The sequence below is a fragment of the Mizuhopecten yessoensis genome, unplaced genomic scaffold, assembly GCF_002113885.1.
Source record: "Mizuhopecten yessoensis strain PY_sf001 unplaced genomic scaffold, ASM211388v2 scaffold9739, whole genome shotgun sequence".
Lineage (NCBI taxonomy): Eukaryota > Metazoa > Mollusca > Bivalvia > Pectinida > Pectinidae > Mizuhopecten > Mizuhopecten yessoensis.
This window is the reverse complement of record NW_018408198.1, coordinates 68,365-91,373: the sequence shown is the minus strand read 5'-3', so window position 1 is coordinate 91,373 and position 23,009 is coordinate 68,365. Positions and strand designations below refer to the sequence as shown.

The following is a 23,009-nucleotide window of genomic DNA, read 5'->3' as shown; positions in this document are numbered from 1 at the left end:
TGCTTAAACTTGATCTCCTATACACTAAACAGAGGGCTTGAGCCCAAACGTAAATCTCCCACTGTAAACAGTGACTTCAGCTCAAACTTTCTACTTTTAAGCTCAATGTTAGCCATGAAAATGTGACAGAAACTACATTACACTGTTGAAATCAATTATGTTGTACAGAATTACTATTTTATTCATCGCCTGAAAAACAATAGCTGTCAATGCAATCCTGTTGGGTTACAAAAAGTGTAGCCACCAGGTTTAATATTACTGAAATCTTACCACTAAATTCTACAGTGATAACTCACCTCCTCCAGTTCTGTGTCACTTTCCATTTCCTTCAGTTTCTCCTTTGCACGGCGACTTGGCGACTTTGATCGTCTCTCTGCTGCAGGACTGTTTGGATCGTTCTTACTGAAAAGTTGGAAGTATTTTGTAAACATGCTATCACTTCTTGCAAAAACTGTGTTTGATACAAAAAAAAATCTCAAAAATTGAACTCCTCGTCCATGGAGTTTGAAAGAATTCTTTTCTGTAATTGATGATTTCACCATCAGTAAAACAAAACTTTAAAAACACTTAGATCTTGGGTTAATTCTTGTTGCATAATGTTTTAATGCAGGTTAAGTATTCTGATTTGTGTGAATACTTCCAGTGAAATATTTTAACGATCAACGTCACTTCCTGTGTAAAGTTACAATGATGTCACTTCCTGTGTAAAGCTACAATGATGTCACTTCCTGTGTAAATTTACAATGATGTCACTTCCTGTGTAAAGCTACAATGATGTCACTTCCTGTGTAAAGTTACAATGATGTCGCTTCCTGTTTAAAGTTACAACTTTTCTACTGAACACAGATGAGCTATCAAGAAAATACTGTCATCATTTTTATCAAAGTTTTAAAATCTACATTGCAGAAGCCAGATTTTTTAGCATTAGAAAATCAACTGGTCTGTGAATTTGCTCCCACAAATTCTAAGAATCAATCTTTATGATAGCAAAAATATGTCCTTCCTTGGTTGGTCAACTTTCGGAATCTAGATACCAGAAAATGTGCCTATCCTGTTTATGTCTGATTATATATTATGTCCCCTGTTTGACCCTAATTCTACACAATTATCTAAACATACAAATCATACAATGGAGTTCAGCATCCTTAACCATGTAATCTAATACAGTAACCACCTATAACATTATCAAATATTTACATGAAAGAACTTTTGAAAGTTCGAGTTGAAAATTCAAAATATCATAAGTAAATACTCATTTATCAAATGTGGTCAAATTTCAAAGTTTCAAGACAGATAATATTCATGCACCAGTGGACAATAAAGCATGTCAAGCTACTGTGAGCCCCGTCACCAAAAACCCTAGTAGTATAATACTCAGGGGGACCTGTCTAAACAGAAACCTGTATAAACTAGAATTGTTATCAGTATGACAGTGGACCCTGTATACATCAACTAGATATTCACACTGTCTAAAACTGGATAATGTATAGACTAGAAACCTGTATAATCTGAATACTGTACACACAACAGTGGAACCTGCCTTTAGTGGACCCTGTATATATCAACTAGATCTTCACACTGTCTAGAACTGGATGATGTATAAACTAGAAACCTGTGTAATCTGAATACTATACACACAAGTGGGACCTGCCTTTACTGGACCCTGTATCAACAAAACCTATATAAACCAGATTTTTCGCCGGTCTATACTTAACTATAAACTTACAAACTGGGACCCAGCATAAACCGATAAATAGAGACAATTAATAACGACGAGAAGATGAATGCTATGTAAACAATCCCTCCGTCTGAAGTCAATCTTCCCCAATTATCGCGATTGACATGGAGCTATTGATCCAAAGGTTCTCCATTATTTCGTAGTCAACAGTGATCATGACTGTACCATAGTTATCCTGCAAAAAGTCAACAACTCATCTGATCAGAATTTCTTCACAGTTTAAAAGTATTCTTAATTTTCCCAGGAAATGTCTTCATCTGGAGCCCAACATTCTTCAATCATTTCCTTCAAAAACATTACTTAGGCTTAAGACAAACATACCTGAACACGTTTGCACCTGTATCTAATTAACCAATCATCCTGTTTATTTATTAATTACCATTAGTCCCTAAGTATAAAACAGACGTTTTAATGGACTTCTGTGATCTCGTGTGTAATAGTTTAGATCCTCACACGTGCCGAGCATATGAATTAAATAATTGATAAGCTTTGCAAACCGAAAAAATGTTATATGGACGTCAAAATAACTCTATAATGGAATTTTTGCAAGTTTTATAATATCTTCTTCAATTAAAATTCAAAATTAATTTATGAATTGAATAATCGATAAGCTTTGCAAACCAAACTTTTTTTATATGGATGTCAAAATAATTCTATTATGGAACTTTTGCAGCAGTTTTTTAGTTTTTCTTAAATTAAAATTCAAAATTATTTTGAATATATATCCTGTAATAAGCCCGGGGCTCTATATGTAATCTCTCACTCAAAGTAGGGATGATAGGCCACTAACATGTAATAGGACAATGAAATAACATTTCTACTGAACTGCATTAGATTTGGGTGGGCTTATTACCAGGCATGGGCTTATTACCAGGCATGGGCTTATTGCCAGGCATGGGCTTATTACCAGGCATGGGCTTATTACCAGGCATATTCTTATTACCAGGCATGGGCTTATTACCAGGCATGGGCTTATTACCAGGCATGGGCTTATTGCCAGACATGAGCTTATTACCAGGCATGGGCTTATTGCCAGACATGAGCTTATTGCCAGGCATGGGCTTATTACCAGACATGGGCTTATTACCAGGCACGGGCTTATTGCCTGACATTAGCTTATTGCCAGGCATGGGCTTATTGCCAGGCATGGGCTTATTGCCAGAAAACAACTTTAAAGATTCATATTTATGTGATACTCCATTTTCAAAATCCAAGACTTCTGATTTAAATATGCATATCTAATCTACATGCTGGTTATATGTCATGACAAAATTGAAAGCTTGGGTTTGACATTTGATTAGCTTCAAACCAATTGATAGATCGATACTTGTCTTTCGTGTGTTACAGAAATCAACACACAAGTTGAAGACAATCCATTTTAACGTTATTCTGCTTTGCTATACCTTTTTATATTGCATCAAAACGATTAAAGGTATGCAGAAATCTTTAACCTTTTCCACGCTGAAGTCTACTTGAATTATACACAAGATAGTGTGTACGGAGACATCAATTTTGATTGTCCTGACATTTTGCATTATATTGTAGAGATTTTCTGTATATCAAGAACAGAACCCTTCAATTTCAAAGATGGTTATATATAACCCATTTACCCCTAAAGACACATTTAAACTCCTTCAATTCAAAGGTTGGAATAGTTTATTATGAAATGTCAGGGGTGAATGAGTTTAATACATTCTTAGAATAGATCCCTTTGAACCTCTTTTAAACTGAATTTCATTAACAGTTTTTGACATCCAAGAGTTTTTGGTAAGCATGTTTGAAACCACTATGAGGGCCAATTAGGCCCAACAAGCTTTTAAACTCATTATTTGAAAATGTTCCAGTCATATCTTTACAAAAATATTATAATTGGTAACTAAATCATCATATATAATAATATAAGGTAACTAAATCATCATATATAATAATATAAGGTAACTAAACCATCATATATAATAATATAAGGTAACTAAATCATCATATATAATAATATAAGGATTAAAACTGAGCACAAGTATGGAAATATTTTGTTAATCTAGATGAATTTTGGTAGAAAAAAAAATCAATTTAAAGATTTTCTAAAAGTTCGTTAAGATGACAAATCTTTAGACAACCTTGTTTCGGATCCAGGAAATTATGATATCAGTGACTCTCTCATTATAATCCTATCACACTGATTTCAGTGCTTTCACTGATAATTCTGGCCCATTAATTATTTAGCAGCTATTTCAGGTAATCAATTAGGCGTGGGATTAGTTTCATACTCCAGAGTGGAGTTTGTCGGCCATGCCTGACAATATCAGACGGCGTGGGTTTGTTGGCCATGCCTGACAATATCAGACGGAGTGGGTTTGTTGGCCATGCCTGACAATATCAGACGGAGTGGGGTTTGTCGGCCATGCCTGACAATATCAGACGGAGGGGGTTTGTTGGCCATGCCTGACAATATTCAAAGGCCTGAAACTTGTACCGGCCTGACACTTGTACCGGCCAGACACTTGTAACATAGGCACACCTGTTGTTAGCTTCAAACTTGACCAACTGTATTGACCTTAATTCCTGTCTATCAAATTTAATTCAGACAATGAGCTCTTGTTGGTACATACAATGACTTTCTAGGACCATTGACAACAATCAGCTCTTGTTGGTACATACAATGGCTTTCTAGGCCCATTGACAACAATGAGCTCTCGTTTGTACATACAATGACTTTCTAGGACCAATGACAACAATGAGCTCTTGTTTTTACATACAATGACTTTCTAGGACCTTTGACAACAATGAGCTCTTGTTTGTATATACAATTACTTTCTAGGACCATTGACAACAATGAGTTCTTGTTGGTACATACAATGGCTTTCTAGGACCATTGACAACAATGAGATCTTGTTGGTACATACAATGACTGTCTAGGACCATTGACAACAATGAGTTCTTGTTGGTACATACAATGGCTTTCTAGGACCATTGACAACAACGAGCTCTTGTCGGTACATACAACGACTTTCTAGGACCATTGACAACAATGATCTCTTGTTTGTATATACAATGACTTTCTAGTACCATTGACAACAATGAGCTTTTGTTTGTATATACAATGACTTTCTAGGACCATTGACAACAATGAGCTCTTGTTGGTACATACAATGGCTTTCTAGGACCATTGACAACAGGATTCCCTACTGTAAAATATGAAAAACATCTCAAAATTTTGTGGCTCTAAATTTTCTCCATTTTCATTCAAATTAAGCGAATTAAAATTTAAACATTATACCTTTTCTCTTAAGTTTGTTTAATCAGTTCTCATTATTCTTAGCATTTGAAAATCTTATTTGGTTTGGTTCGTTTGTGTTTTACGTCCTATTAACAGCTACGGTCATTAAAGGATGTGCTATAGGTTTAGATGATGGAGGAAAGTCGGAATTCCCAGAGAAAAAATTATTTGATATGACCAGATATATTTAATTATATTATAAAATAGGTAAGATTATGATTGAATGTTCTTTTGACTGTACATGTGTAGGATACCTACAAGTTTGTGTTTTTGGACGGTTTCCCTGTGAGGTTTTCTATGCTGTGTAAGGCACTGTCTCGCTCTGTCCTGAGTAGCTGTAACTCCCGAAGGGCCTGGTCACGTTCCTCGACCGCCCTCGCGTTTTCACGAAGCACTGCGTCCCGCTCCTTCAGAGCCAACTCAAACCCAAGTTGCAGAGCTTGAGTGGGAGTCTTTTCATCAGCGATCGCCTCTGTAGGAAATAATAATATACATTTTATTGTAAGTTGAGTGGGAGTCTTTTCATCAGCGATTGCCTCTGTAGGAAATAATAATATACATTTTATTGTAAGTTAAACAAAAATTTTCTCAACCAACAACAAACTTTCTGAAATTTTCACCCCTGAAATTTTATAATGAACTATACCAACCTTTGAATGGGAAGAGTTCAAAAGTGTCTTGCGGGGGATGAATGAGTTAAAGTGCCCTGTTTGTAGTTCAAGAGGTCACAGCTTTATATTTATAGTGTACGTTGTTGAGCCAAAAATGACCAGTTTCATTCCTGGACAAAAATACCAACCTTTGAATGGGAAGAGTTCAAAAGTGTCTTTAGGGGGTGAATGAGCTAAAGTGTAGTTCAAGAGATCACAGCTTTATATAGACAGTGTTGTTGACCAGTTTCGTATCTGGACAACATTATGGTAATGAGGCCAAAGCAACAGAGGGTAATACTGGAATCAATACATCACATGATTTACTATCAAAGCTGAAACAAGCCTGATTGCTGTCCACTGCAGTGTAGAAAATTTTACGGGGTTCATCCGTGGTATTTTGCGACAAACTCTCTGTTCTTTTGTTATATTTGTCGTAGTGTATAGTTGGTCTTTGTCTTTCTCTCATATGTCTTGAATAAGGAGCAGGCCGCTCCGAAAATTTGACTTTATTTCGTCCACACTGCCGATATCGTACTCAGTGACATATATACATCTGACATATACAAGTATGGTAGTCTACACATGACTCAATACAAACATTTGAATTGTAGTGTATTATTTTTGTATAACATAGCTGTATCAACATATATTTATCAACTGTACTGCATAATCCTCCAACAAAACATTTTCAATGGGAAGTTTTGACCTTTCTGTTGACCCCTGATCTCTTGTGAAAGGTCGCACAAGCCTGTCTGACACATTCTATTGAGGAGGGTTTGACCTCCGACCCTGTGGTGAAAGGTCAAATGAGCGTGTCTGGTAGACGGAAGTTTACACAAACCCTGTGGGGGTACATTGAGTCAGACACAAGGATGACAAATTTGTCACTCAGTTTCCAAATGAAAAACTGAATTTCTAACATTTGAACTCTTCCAAATCAAAGGTTGGAATAGTTCATTATGAAACTTCAGGGTTTGAATGAGTTAAAACTGTACCAGCTTGAAATTTGAAGCACATGCACTTTGAACTGTATCTTTAGACTTTCCGTTGGAGTCATCACTACCAATTTTTTCCTTTATTATACTTCAGTTTGATCATTTTTGACGAACCGTAACTTTTACAAAATTTTGAAGGTGAAATCACATGTGCATATGTTATGTTCATCTTTTAAATCATTCCGAGTGGAGCACAGTATTTCCTTTTGTAAACCTGCATCAAAACATTTTTATTTTTTTACATTACATCGTGACTTACAGTTCAATGTTTTATTCTACTGCCATTTTTAATTACATAAACTGTGAAAATAAAACCCCTAAAAAATAAACTCTAAAAAATAAAACTCTAAAAAATAAAACCCATAACAAATTAAACTCTAAAAAAATAAAACCCCTAAAAAATAAAACTCTAAAAAATAAAACTCCTAAAAAATAAAACTGCCCTGTACAGTAAGGCATTCTTAAACTTCTACTCTTTTCATCATTTAACTCATTCACCCCTGCAGACACATTTGAACCCTTCCAATTCAAAGCTAGGTTGGAATAGTTCATTATGTAATTTCAGGGGTGAATGAGTGAGTGAAGGTCTATAATTAAAGCATTTCACAGCATTTGAACACAAAGATGGATACAAAATCTAATTCAATTCATTTGTAAATTCTCCTAGGCATGGGTGCTATTAGATGACAGTTTAAGCGATATTTGCAAATTTAATACAATTTCTAAAACTAATGACTTAAAAAGTTCTCAAATGACTTCCCTCTTGGTATTCAGTTAAATTTAATTCTCAATTCTTTGATTTCGTGTGACCAAGTGATTGTGTTTTAACATTGCAGATTAATTTGCCGTAAAGTTGGTTCTTTAAGAATTTATTTGGGCCCAGGTCATTTATCGGGTCAAATTACCATAACCTGTTCCAGAGAGTTAGCACACAATAAACCGAGACCCGATACAGCCACCTCTGTAAGACAGCTGATGATGCCGCACCCACGGAAACTGTCACCAGATTAGTCGACATTGTTGGTAGCTCACACTGACCATATGGTCAATTTGATTCCAAAATTACAAATTACGATACAACAGGTTTTAAATTTCTAATTGTAGCACCGAAAACAAAGATTGCATATTCTTTCCTTTCAATTTCCAGCACACAAAATGAAATTTTTCAACACCACTTTGAGAAAATGGTTTGAAACTTACAAATTATGATGCAATAGGTTTTCAATTTCGAATTGTAACAATCTAAATAAAAGACTGCATTAATATTCTTTTCCAGCACACAAATAGAAATTGTTAAACAACACTGAGAAAAAAGCATGAATGAGCAATGGCTAATTTCTAAATCAAAAAGACTTTAAACAATTAATGTACACTAACAGAAAAAGTTTGAAATTTTGTCCTCAACATGACCGAAGTCACATTCAAACAATTACCGGGTATCACCATTATTTTTTTAGGTCTTATGTTTACTTTACAAGAAATTTGAAAATTGCATTTTTTTCTCTATGGATCCTGTGAAAGTAACCAATACTTTATAGCTCAATTTATTTTTAAACAATATTAATGTAGCATCATTTTCAAGGGACAAACACTTGAGCATCCTTGATATCCAGGGGTTACACTCACTTTTGCTCTCTACATCCCTGCTGGAACATGTCATAGCATAATTAAAGGCATGAAGATAGCTGTTTGATTGGTCTCAGGGCGGAAAAAACTGACCAATCGCTAGTCTGATCAATACTTGTCCTTTCGAGATTACAAAGGAGAACACCTGACTTCAAAGCCGGTCAACTTTTACTGTTACATGATATTCTTTAGATGTATATCATATAAGGATCAAACTAGTCTTCTCCTCCTTTTAATTTTGCTATGAAATATTCCAGGGGTGCAGAGAGCGTAGGTGAGCATAACCCCTGGATATTGAGGATGACACTTGGGTGTACCTATTCATTTGTTATCATTATTTCCGGTGCTGATTACAAAATTTGAAGTACTAGTAAGGTATTATCTGGTAGAATGGGCTCGTATACAAATTTACCCGCAAAGTCTGATGGTGGTCTGGGACCAGGTGGACACTGTCCATATGGTGACCGGCACAGAGTCTGAGGGTGGTCTGGGACCAGGTGGACACTGCGTCCATATGGTGCCCGACACAGAGTCTGAGGGGGGTCTGGGACCAGGTGGACACTGTCCATATGGTGACCGACACAGAGTCTGAGAGTGGTCTGGGGCCAGGTGGACACTGTCCATATGGTGACCGACACAGAGTCTGAGGGTGGGCTGGGACCAGGTGGACACTGCGTCCATATGGTAACCGACACAGAGTCTGAGGGTGGTCTGGGACCAGGTGGACACTGTCCATATGGTGACCAAGACAGAGTCTGATGGTGGTCTGGGACCAGGTGGACACTGTCCATGTGGTGACCGAGACAGAGTCTGAGGGTGGTCTGGGACCAGGTGGACACTGTCCATATGGTGACCGAGACAGATAAAACACTATAACCTTACCAACTGTAGAGATTCTTGCCAATTCTGTTACTTATCAAACTAAGAACCAAACATTCCTCCAGGAATGTCCTCTGATAGACTGCATATTTAGGTCTATATGAACATGTGGACAGGTGGGCCCTATATACAGGTGGTCTATCTAGACAGGTGGTTTATGTAAACAGGTAGGCCCTATTGACAGGCAGTCAGAATAAACAGGTGGTCTAACTAGACAGTTGGGACTCTTTCTGAATCCCTTTTAGGATTGGTTTTATAGAAAACTGGTCATGGTTAAATTGGTCTTATTTGACATATTTATATCTTAAGGTTGGTTTCTATAGGCAAACACTTTTCTTTACTATCATAAGGTTGGTTTCTATAGGCAGCAAACACTTTTCTTTACTAACATAAGGTTGGTTTCTATAGGCAAACGCTTTTCTTTACTATCATAAGATTGGTTTCTATAGGCAAACGCTTTTCTTCAGGAACAGTTTCTTTAGTGAGGTGTTCTACTCTCAAGTTAGTTTCTGAAGACATATATTCCTATCATACAGATGGTTCCCTACAACCAGGTATGCTGGTCTTTCTAAGCAGGTATTCTATATACGGTAGACAGGTGGTCTCATAAAACAATTGTTAAAACTGATTTCAGACAAAACTTGTAGATATAATTCCATAATTATGATATTTATAACAAACATATTATTTTACCATTTAATTTACATCTTTCATCACTTTATATTGAACCTACAAACTCCAAAGGTAATTGCACCGTTGGGCAAAGAGTTCTGAAATACAAAATTCTAAAACTCTGTTATTGGGTCGATGAAACAGTACAAACCCACTGACCTCAGTCACAGCTAAGTGATACTGACCATATGTTGGCTATCGAGGTAAAACAATACAGCACCATCACATGACCATAATTTAGTGTAATTGGACGGGTGTGGTCGCTTGATAAGGGGAGATAACCTAATAATGGGAGATAACTCTGTATATATAATGCCAATTAATTAGTAACTTATAGGCGTATCTGCAAACCCTCTTCGCTGGCAGAATTCTAGTCGGTTACACACAATGGTAATGTAGAGATATTGGACAGATTCAATTAAATCAGATTGACTAATTGAATCCTCAAAGTCTGATAAAATATTTCCTGACTTGCAATTTTTTATTTCTTTAAATGTGATGTAACAGCAGACATATATAATAAATATAATTTTTTAACAATCTTTTGCCAATTTTAAAATTTTGCGTTGACAAATTCAAACGTCCACCAATAAGTGTAACACAGTGTTTTATCTCCTCGTATATATAACAATGGGTGTTTAACCTCAACACTCAATCCTTAAATCCTGGTAACAATGTCCAAGTAAATAGATTAGGAAATCTTTTCACGCAGATGAAAATTAAGAAACTGTTAGTATACAGGTAGGTAAGGTATGCCTTATGCTTCTTGTATAGGAAACAGTTTTTCTATTGTCAAATAAAACGATTTCACCAGGTCAACCCCTAATTATCTCCCTTTGTTGTCCCCACGTTTTTTTTCAGAAATGGTGACTCAGACTGGTCTTGGTATTGAATTGTTGGTTATTACTGGCCAGGGTGTCAATTTCCCTTCTAGACTGGAATGTGATTGTGGACTATGGTCTGGTGGCTAAGGACAGAGGTCAGAGGTCAGCACCACAGGGGTCACCAGAAAGCTTAATCAGACTATTATAAATGGAGACTTATATTTAGGAGAGGAAAACTTATCCTTACACGTTAGGTCGTTAAGTACTGGTGTAAGCTTGCAGTGCCTACATAATTCAGACCCCGCCCATTCTACAGATATACTTTATATATGGTGCCATACTACGATTGTATGTAACATATATTATCATATACGTGCACTATATTCAACCAAGTAAATGTTCCTACCTAGTCTGGATACCGTCTCTAGAATATTGAATTATTAAGAAAAAAGTTTAACTCAAAAAATTTTGATAACTTGGAAGTCTGATCCTAAGTGATCAGAAATTCTTCATAAAAACTTAGGGACTGGTATAGTAGCCAGTCTAGTTCCTGCCATTTAATAATTCTGTTCTGGTCTGAACATCATGATTCCTTTCATCAAAATGACTTAATTTAACAAGTTTCTATTTTGACTATTTTTCAGACTTTTGACTGATTCAGGTTCTGCAAGCATTGTAATTTTTCCAAACCACTAATTATAATCACCCAAGGTCAAACCACTAATTATAATCACCCAAGGTCCAACTACTAATTATAATCACCCGAGGTCCAACCACTAATTATAATCACCCAAGGTCCAACCACTAATTATAATCACCCAAGGTCAAACCACTATTTATAATCACCAAGGTCAAACCACTAATTATAATCACCCAAGGTCAAACTACTAATTATAATCACCAAGGTCAAACCACTAATTATAATCACCAAGGTCCAACCACTAATTCTAATCACCCAAGGTCAAACCACTAATTATAATCACCAAGGTTCAACCACTAATTATAATCACCCAAGGTCAAACTACTAATTATAATCACCAAGGTCAAACCACTAATTATAATCACCAAGGTTCAACCACTAATTATAATCACCCAAGGTCAAACAACTAATTATAATCACCAAGGTCCAACCACTAATTATAATCACCCACGGTCAAACCACTAATTATAATCACCAAGGTCAAACAACTAATTATAATCACCAAGGTCCAACCACTAATTCTAATCACCCAAGGTCAAACCACTAATTATAATCCCCCAAGGTCAAACCACTAATTATAATCACCAAGGTCAAACCACTAATTATAATCACCCAGGTCAAACCACTAATTATAATCACCCAAGGCCCAACCACTAATTATAATCACCCAAGGTCAAACCACTAATTATAATCACCCAAGGTCAAACATATAATATCACTTTTACTGCAAAAACTTGATAAAATTCCATCAGTCAGCACATGACTTGCCTACTTTTTAAAACAGGAAGAGGTTACACAAGCTTTATGTTGTACAAATATTTTTAAAAAAAGTATGCACATTGCACAAATCTGCAAAAGAGTTGTGCAAAAATTGCAGTTTCAGGTATCAGGTATTGGAATAATAGAGAAAATATCTTCATTATTTCTTAAAATTTCCTTTGAAAAACAAATAGCCACATTTTTTATGCAAAGAAGATTGGGTTTTTTTGTTCATTTTTTGGGTAAAAAATTTGCATTAAGTTGTATATTGCCAATATTTAATCAAACTGATATACATGTATTTGCTGGTGTTTTTTAAATGCACCAAGTTATCAATAAATGATTCCTTCATTAAATGAATTCATGAAGATTTTTCAGCGAAACGAAGAATACAACCAACAGACTACTGAAAATTAAATATTTTGAACGACATGATCTCAACTAACTACCCATATTTTGTAGCCATTTGACCCTGAATGACCTTTCTGTGTGAATGATTAACTCCTTCACCCCTAAATATCTTAAACGGGACTTGCCCAGTCTTTGATTTGGTCAAGTTCAAATGTGACTTTAGGGGTGAATGGGTTATAATAAATCAAACAGCTGAAAAAAACTGAAAGTACAGGTCATGTTAACTCATTCACCCCTGCAGACACATTTGAACTCTTCCAATTCAATGGTTGGAACAGTTCATTATGAAATTTCAGGGCTGAATAAGTTATGACAAGGATTGAAATATCAATGTACTAGAAAGGGATGTAACTGGAACCAAACATTTGTACTTCGTGACAGAAAAAAATAGTGGGATCATATAGAATTTCATGTTGGACCGTTTTTAGCAGACTTCATTACCCAACAACAATGAAGGGAGTTGTACTTCTCCGATATCAACAGATACTCGGTACACACAAACTGATACTAGAGACAAATTTAGGGTATACACATAAACCTAGCTACGACTGTGACATGTATCCCAATGAAACAGGAATTCAACATCAACAAATGCCTACACACACACAAGAATTCCACGGGAGTGGATGTGTCGCCTGCTCAGCGCTTTTAGTAAGGAAAGTGTTTTGGCTTGAGTTATTGCATAAACAGATATGCCAAAATGCGGAAAGTTGAAACTCAACAGAAAAACCCACAATATCTGTTGAACATTACCGGTATTGCTTCTAGTATTACTGTATAAAATTTGAAAGGAATTGATTTAATAAATAAAAAAATCTTGCATTTACTACACAAGTTGGAAGTTGTTGGAAGTTTAACTGATGTGTGAAGATATTTGTACAAGTATAATAGCTATCTTGTCTAGAAACACTGACTTTTGTGATCATTGTAGATCAGGGCCCGTTTGTAAAGCTGTATCAGCTTAATGACAAAAAATTCATGTACATATTTCTTGATCGATGCATCACATTTGACAATTTTATTTCAAAATAAAAACACTTCAAATTTTAATTTGATTATTTTCATACAGAAAATAAGTGATTTTGTTTTTTAAAACATTTCAAAATTCATGAAAAAAAATTAAAGTTTATATTTTTAAAAATTGATGTTAAGTTGACAAAACTTTGTAGAGGAACGGCAAACTACAGCTAATGATGCATATAAATCAACAACTGTGACATGTGCATCACGTGAAGGTTAAAGGTCATTGAGTACACTTACATCAACAGTGCAAACATATACATACATTTATATGGTAACACATACCTTGTACTTTTCGAATTGAGAATTCATTTTTGAGAGAGTGGGAGATAAGGGGGAGGACGATGGGGCTAATGCAATGGTATGGGGTGACAATTTTAAATTGTTTTTGTCTTCATGACATGAAATGTCCTGATGAACAGCAAAATTTTACGAGGCAATAATACATTTTTTTTATAGTTTCCCAAATTTGTGAAACATTTTCTTTGACAATGTGAAAAAACATATTATCTTTACAGGAATCGAGTAAAAGTCACACTGTACGGTACCCTGAACAAATAGTACATTAAGTCAACTTAGCAATTTTATTGACAAATGAAAGAAAAATGATGTCTTAATATCATTATATTATTTAGATATGTGGGGAAAACAGACCTTAAGGATCCCTGTCCCACTGCACTGCTGTTTTTTTCTATACAAGTAATTACCTCCCCTTAACTTCCGTTTGGGATGTAACTGTAGTACATTTAGGCTAGAAAATTACTGTTTACCAGTAAGCTCAATCGTAAAAGTGACCGTATAACAATATGTGGTCACGGGTTCAAATCCAAGTCACGCTGATTTTTTTTTATATTCAGAACACTCACGGTTGTTGATCATCTTTTGTTTATTTCATCTTTAACCTTTTTCATTAAAGTCCCGAAAGGTTTGGTTTTCTTTAATTTTCAGAAATGATTTATCAAAGCTATAGTACGCCACGGGGAAAAAAATCAGTTTCCAATGTGTAGTTGCAGTCTTTGGCAGTGGTACAGGGATCCTTAAATACATAGACAGAAAAGGCACTATTCCTAGTGTATTAAACCCTTTCACCACTTTAGACCATAATGGACTCATCCATATCAATGCATGGCAGGGTCCACTAAAGTTACATAGGGGTGAAAGGGTTATTTGTGTTAGTACAGGTGAACTATGGTATAGATTTTCATCCACAGGGATATGAATGGTAAACAACCTGGTACAGGAGAGGGAAGAGATTTTCCTCTGGTAAACTACCTGGTCAGGAGAGGGAATAGATTTTCCTCTGGTAATCTACCTGGTCAGGAGAGTGAAGAGATTTTACTCTGGTAAACTACCTGGTACAGGAGAGGGAAGAGATTTTCCTCTGTTTAACTACCTGGTCAGGAGAGGGAAGAGATTTTACTCTGGTAAACTACCTGGTACAGGAGAGGGAAGAGATTTTCCTCTGGTAAACTACCTGGTTCATGAGAGGGAAGAGATTTTACTCTTGTAAACTACCTGGTACATGAGAGGGAAGAGATTTTCGTCTGGTAAACTACCTGGTACATGAGAGGGAAGAGATTTTCGGCTGGTAAACTACCTGGTTCATGAGAGGGAAGAGATTTTCGTCTGGTAAACTACCTGGTACGGGAGAGGGAAGAGATTTTCGGCTGGTAAACTACCTGGTACAGGAGAGGGAAGAGATTTTCCTCTGGTAAACTAGCTACCTGGTACAGGAGAGGGAAGAGATTTTCGTCTGGTAAACTACCTGGTACAGGAGAGGGAAGAGATTTTCCGCTGTATTAAGGCACTGTTATTACAATGTGGTACAGATTTGCTATGACAGTGACACAGAATGAGATAAAGATCTCCCATACATGTACAGTAGCAAGGCCAGGAGCAGATTCTGAGGCATTGTTTACACATAAAACACACATCACATCCTTTCTCAAACGATTATGGGGCAAGCAACCTTAAAGATGGCTTTGATGATCTGACTTGATAGTAATGCTATACTGTGTAACAGTGTTACATGTGCATGCTATAAACATTTGGCCGATAAATCAACCCTTTTGACAAAGACACTATCAATAAATAAATCTGTCTGCAATACTACAACCTCCCTATACATCTACAATGGACTGATTCTTTCATTGATTTTGAGCAAGTCCAAGCCTATTTACAGGGGTGTATAACCATAGCAGTTATATCAAAACACATTAAAAGTAATAGACCGTGCAGCCTTAATCTTTTAAGTTCCCAAACTTGCCTTCACTTTAAAATTTACAGATCAAGCCTCCCCTTTATATAAACAGCCTTGGGGATGCTGTGTTATCTATAGGAAACATAAAAAATGTAATGGCCCTTGCAGCTTTAATCCTGTATCTATACAGAGCCTTCCAATCCCTGTAACTAGCACAATAGTATTGGGGATGGTGATTTTAAATACTAGAGTTTATCATGTGAAAAACTCACAATGAAGGTCTCCAACTTTCAGATGGTACTATGTGAGAATATTAATCTTTTGGCACAGTTTTTTTTTTAGAATTAATAATATTTTCTAATGTGCTAAAATTTTGACTTTTCTTATTATTATTTCTGCACAATAAACTTTGGCCAAAATAGGTAAAAAAATGCATGCTGCATCAGAACCTGGTTAGTCAAATATAACACTGACAACTCTAACAAATATAATATTCTACCATCATATTGGGTTTTTTCTGTGCTATTCCCAGCTCTAAAGCCCTACTTGCCAACCCTCCCTATGAAGGAGGAAGACTACTGATTTTGGACCCTAAAATTTCGTGTTTTCCACCAGTGAATTTGCTTAACTGTGCCTATATTCTAAGATCTAATGATTTCATCTAAAAGAACAACTAAAAACATTTCATTTTAAAGGGTTATTATGTATCTAGGGGGTGTACATGTATGTTCACATTTTATTAATGTTTTAACTTTGAGCATGCAGAATTTAATCTCCACCATGGAAATATATGTAGTATGTAGAATAAAGCACAAGAACTAAACTATTGATGCTGCGATCATCACATGTGGTCTGGATCCCCTGTTTGACTAGATAGTTATAGATCTAGTTCTAATGTTTATATTATGGACGATATGATAGATGTCTTCTACATAATGATTGACAGACCACATCGCAGGGAAGGTTTATGTAAATGTGTGCAATGTCTATACATATACGCATACATAATTACATATCTCATTAATATTCATGACCATATCAATTAGTATGCATATATTATACATACATGTATCATATTACTCCACTGATGAGGCAGACATGATAAAAATATGCAATATCAGATTTGAATATTATTTACAACACATTACATAATTACCGGTATACAATTCCTATTAAAAATATTGATGAAGAATATTGAAAAAAAAAAGGAAAAACCTCCGCATAAAATTTATAAAAGTTTGTAACATTTAAACCCATAATGATCTAATGATAAAGATATGTCAGGTGAATTCAAACTGCATGTGTTCAATTTTGAACTGATCTGAACGCATACATCATGTATAAAAAGATAAATTGTAAGTCTTGCAAAAACATGTTTTGAACTCGATGACGAATATGTGTGCCTCGGCACATTCTAGCTGCATGAGTATGCACAGTCAGGTGAAATATTATTTACTACACATCGTAAAGCATTCCCTTTGAAACAGAATATATTTGTATAAATTTCATGATTTGATACCAACATAATCAAAAAAAAAAAAAAATGTATTAAAATAGTCTCTTAACACAACTTCTAATTTTAAAAGGAACAAAAAGAAGAAATAAAATTCATACATGCTAAATATATGTAGGCACCCGTGTAGGCACCTGTGTTATCTGCACCAAACATTTCATACATCATTATCCTGATAGTAGAACAATGATACTTATACATTATGTTTACACACATATTTACATAAAGCTTATAATCAAACACTTACCGTCTTTGAGACACAATTAATTTCCTATAATCAACGTATTGAATTATGGAGGCGAGATTCTTATTATCTCGACACACTGACGGCCACCATCTCCAGATCAGGTGTTCAACTGTCACCGGACTTGATCAAGATTCAAAAATCAGTGCGAGTCCTGCATGAGTAAGTTTGGTGTTACATTTGTACTACAGTGTGTACTCCCGGCTTACAACCCCAGCTTACGACCCCAGCTTACAACCCCTGTGTATAGCTATACACACAGCGCCAGCCGTGAGAGAAAATCTGTTTATAAATACCCTATACTTGTAGATACCTATAGCGTCCATACCAAGCTACGCTTTCTTTGACACGCATTGATGACCTATACATAATGGGTCACATGATTTTTACCTGTTCACCTGAGCAGGTAAAAATCTCTACCGGCTAACAAGGTCTGTACTTGGCAGGTATCATATATGGTGTTTACAACGACAGTCGGTGAGAGTAGACCCAAGACTTTTAAACATATCTCCTGAACTTTATTTAAAAGATTAAATTTAATTTTCTTAACAAAACTGGTTGAAAAGAAATTTTGAACAGTCAGTTGAATCTTTTTAAATTATTAATAAAGAAATAAATCAGACAGCTTAAGCTTGCCATGTCCATAGCAAGCTTGATCCATCCAGGATTTTAAATAAAGTAAGGAAATGTTCTGTTAGAATCAAATTATATGTATAATATATATATACAATGTACACAACAATTATTTAATTATTAGGGTGTAAAAATATATTATACAAGTATAGGCTTTGACTGAGGTTGACATGGATTTACAATATCTTCAGAAAAATATATTAACCCAAGGTGAAGTCTAACCCCAATATATAGACCTGTACAATTTTCTTGAGTATTGGACTGATGAAGATTAGAGCTAAAATCGTTTTTTATTTTTATTTTTTTTAATTTCTATCGTTTTTGTGAATCAGATACATGTGCATTTGATTGCATTTTTTTTTCTTTATAAAAAACTTGTTAAATTTCTAACTTGAACCTTGCACTTCTTCCTGTGACTCAATTACAAAGAAGAAATGTGACAAAATTATAAAAAAAAACTTTAGTGATAATATATGTGGTGTCTTAATTCAAAATATGTATCTGGGCAATATAGTGAACAAGATGTTTCACAGGAACTTTGTTATATATTTTATTTCTAAATAATTTGTTTTCATTTTGAGAGTCACTGCTGCATGGCACAAGTTTTAAGCCAAGCAAAGTCACCATGATATCATTGACAATGCTTTAATTAATCATATTTTAATTTATATTCATGATCAGCACACAATATCAATAGGCAAGCCCTCAAAAATACCTGTAAAATCAGTCCAGTTCTTGTAATACAAAGTATATACCGTAACAGGGGTGGGATTTAAGTTGCTGATCCACTGGGTTGGACCAGTAGGTTTTCCAACAAGCTATCCTGCTGGGCCAGTTTAGCAAATAATTTATTTATTTAAAATTTCAGCAGATTTCATTTTTTTTTTATTTTAAGTCCAGAATGTACCACAGAGCTTAACTTCTAGATTTCAAATTTTCTGTTGGGGGAGGGGGGGGGTCAGAAGAGTACTGAGCTGGGGCTCACTGCCCCCCCCGTTATCTGGACCAGTGCACTTCAACACCCCCTCCCCCCCACCCCCCAGTGGATTTTTACCTCAACTGGCCCTTTGGACCAGTAACCATTTTTTTTAATTCCACCCTTGCATGATATATGTATATGGTTAATATGGTTAATGGAAAAAATAACAAAGAGAGTGGTATCGTCTCTAAGTCTTTCACCTCTTATGAGGTTCTTCTGGAGTTTGTTTTAAAGAGTGAACATGAAATAACAATTAAGTACTTTGTATTGTTGTGATGTCACTCTTTTAAATTAACGGTCTCCTGAAGAACCTCATAAGAGGTAAAAGGTTAGCTAGAGACGGTACCACTGCTGTTGTCTTTGTTAGTTTTTTCATTATCTTAATCCTACACAAGGACTTTTTATTAATTTTTGGATTTCAAGTTTGTGGTTCCTAAGACCAGGTATCCTACAGAGTACAGTACTGGAGGATAAAAACACGGATAAAAAGATATAAAGACAGCTTCCAAGTACATGCCCCTTCACAGAAGATTCCATTATCTTAAAGCTGAAATACATTTTATGGGCTCTTGTATTTGTACAGTAAAGATACCTTGACAAAATTTTGATGGAGAGATCTAGATCGGTGTGTGTGTACCGAGTAATTTTAACAGGTATTCGTGACAAGAACAAATTTTGAAATTTGATCTGAATTTTAGTCCAGGTCTATAATCAGATAAACAGTTTAAGCTTGTTACTAAAACTGTAACACACAAAACTGAAACAGACGTTGACGCCATACGGGTGAAAGAAAACTTTACAGCGGACAGTTGTATAATCAAACCCTGGCGTGTACAATTTCTAGCCTTCAGAAAGATTTTGAAAAAAAAATCTACGAGTTGCACCTTTTTATCTTTATATAAAAACTGGTGACAGAACAGCTATTGTCCTGTGGAATTGTACATCATTCCTTTGTATTTAGCTCATTCACCCCTGTAGACACATTTGAACTCTTCCAATTCAAAAGTTGGAAAAGTTCATTATGAAATTTCAGGGGTGAATGATTTAAACGTTTTTACAGAAATTTATGTAGAAACAAAGGTAAGACGATCCTTTTTAAAGGAAGATATTTCCGCATGTTTTGGATTAACGAAGTTTTCTGTCAGCTTGTTAATTATAAGACATACATGTTATAACGTAGAAGCACCTGTATCATTTTTTTTAAACTAGTACTGCTGCAAGAAACGTATACATTTTTTCTAGTGTAAGACAGGTATCATGTACTCTTAGGTATAAGATTAAGACAATCACTCAACATGTTTAAATTAAATCAGATATAAGTTATGAATTTGAGTAATATATACAAATGTACGTGTGTACATGTACCTTTAGTGATAGATTTACATTTTATTTCAATTCATCATATTTGAATAATTGAGTGAAAATATGGATTCTCAGTTCTAAAAACAATGTTGAAAACACTCACTAACAAAACATTAGATTAACACAAATGACAGAACATTCCATAATAGGCAAGATCATAATCAACTTCCATTTCTAATTGTGTATGTTTGTAAACCTTGAAGTATAAGTAAACAAGTTTTCAATGAACAACAAATTAACATACAAATATATCGTGTCATCGAGACTTACAGTTTTTACTTGAACAATAGAGTGGAACTTTTAAAACATGATTCATTCGATTGTGAGTACCAGGGATAGGATGGGCAAAGGAATTTACACCTCATTATAACCAGACTATAGTGCTAGTAGACCAGATCAGTCCTAGGTCCCTGGTGGATATTATTCATCATTTTATCTACTCCTTTAATATTACAATCTCACATTTTTTCAGTAATTTTTACAGTAATTATATTAAATAAATTGTCAGAAAACTTCAATATTTGACATCAATTTTACAATTGATCTTGAAAGAAAATTACCAATGAAGGGGAGATAACTCAAGAAAATCAGGAAGGAAAATTATTTCTCAAACTTTCAAATATTTCGGAGTCCACATACATGTAGACTTCTTTTGAGTTGATTCAGATGTAAGGTTAACCCTTTCACCACTGTAGACCATAATGGTCTGATCCAGATCAATGCAGGATAGAGTTGATTAAAGTTACATAGGGATGAAAGGGTTAAATATTTTAGGATTATCATAGAATTGTTTGAAACAACAATGTTTAGCATTGTATACAAAATATATTCATGTACAGAATGTCTTTGTATACAGAATTACTGCCTGCATTGACCAGAATGACTATTACAGCCATGGAAGATTGGTCGGGTAGTGGATAACACATTCCCCTTTCACCAAGGCAACTGGGTTCCGATGCTCTGATCGGATGTGAAATGCTATGGGGTCACCTACCCAACTATCTGATTTTTCCAGTTTCCTCCAACATGAAGGCTTACCTCCAGGCCAACAAGAATGATTAATGTAAGTTGAAAAAAAACCAAAAAAACTTGTAAAATAAATATATAAGTTTATCTTTAAAGCCATATGTATGGTGTCATTATAATTATATTGAAAGAATTTAGACATATGTAGTACAATGGACCATTCATATAAAAAGAAATGGAAAATAGGCCACTGAATGGTCACTTATTTACCAATATTTGGTATAGATGTATCATATATATCTACATAATCATAATTACATACATTGTACATGTCAGACCGAATGTAGACAGTAATAAAGTAATCCAAATTGTTCACCTGCCATTGTCACAATTCATTTCAATCAAGAGTTCTTGCATAGCATGTTTATTATAAGTCCTGATGAATCCCTTACGACTGCCACAGTCAATATGTATACCACATAAAAGTGATGCTGGAGTGGTGTTGTGATAAAAGTATCCCTTGAATCTCAGCTTGTAAATAAAGGCTGCTTTACTAGCGAAAAAAAGGCTTTATTTTCATACAGAACATCTTTTTAGAATCTATTGCTGTTGTAAAAAAATCGCTAGAAAAATACTGATTCATAATTAATATAAATTTTCTTTTTTATGTTTGGCACCAGTTTCAAGTAGCCCTTTTTTAAATTTCCACAGCAGTTATGCAGGTAGTCAAATATTTCACTTATCACTATATACTTTTTTTTTGATGAATCACATTATCAAACATCCAAGTGCTATGAGTATGAGGGACTATTAAAGCACAAGTTCTCCTTGTTAAGCCCATGTAAATGTCAAGTGTATATTGTTCTGGTTTTTCCTATGTGTCATTCGTTTGTTCGTAAGATTTTGTTGTCGAGAATTAAACCTTACTTCATAACTCTAGAACCATGTGTTCTAACAGATTTATCTCCCTTCCTTAATCTGAGTCACTGCACTTTTTGTAGTTTTCAAATGTTTATTAAAGTGAAAGTACAACCTGAACGTTATACAGAAATTACGTCAAACACATCAATGAAACAAACTATGAAGCCATGACATAACAAATTAAGATGATGATTTAGAAAAAACTGTTGTAGCCAGATTGTTGCCTGTGGCTATTTTTACTGGTCATATGCGATACATAAACATTGTTTACAGCGAGATCATCACATTGTATTTCATGTTTTCTCGATTTCTGTCAACTTGAGATATTTTATAATCACATAACAATTAAAGTGTACCAACCTGGGGTGTCCAATAGAAATCCTGTCAGCAGGTGAGGCGCGAGTTCTTCCAGAATCGCACAAAATTCATGAAAAGCTGGAACACCTTTACGTGATAAAACGTCTAGAAAAGTTTCAGAACGTTTTCTTGAGTCATTTTTCTCTAGTATGTCCTTTTCCTCACTCTTACTGATGATTCCCTTCCGTACTAGTCGTGGTACAACCTTGTTCACTTCCAGATCTCTCAGTATAGAATTTTTGTGTCGGGCAAACAGGCGAGTAACGCCACCTTTGCCCGCCAT

The 23,009-nt window shown here is 35.1% G+C and overlaps 1 protein-coding gene across 6 annotated transcripts in view; it reads right to left on the bottom strand.

Moving 5' to 3' along the window:
- Nucleotides 1–23,009, bottom strand: part of LOC110458764 (tight junction protein ZO-1-like) — a 136,725-nt gene extending 113,716 nt beyond the window's left edge. For all 6 annotated transcript variants that reach the window (XM_021510656.1, XM_021510659.1, XM_021510657.1 and 3 more), the window contains exons 1-3: nucleotides 22,730–23,009; nucleotides 5,271–5,484; nucleotides 297–402 (exon numbers count right to left, since the gene is read on the bottom strand). In XM_021510656.1, coding sequence (XP_021366331.1) covers nucleotides 297–402; nucleotides 5,271–5,484; nucleotides 22,730–23,009 — 600 coding nt within the window. The remainder of the gene's footprint in view (nucleotides 1–296; nucleotides 403–5,270; nucleotides 5,485–22,729) is intronic.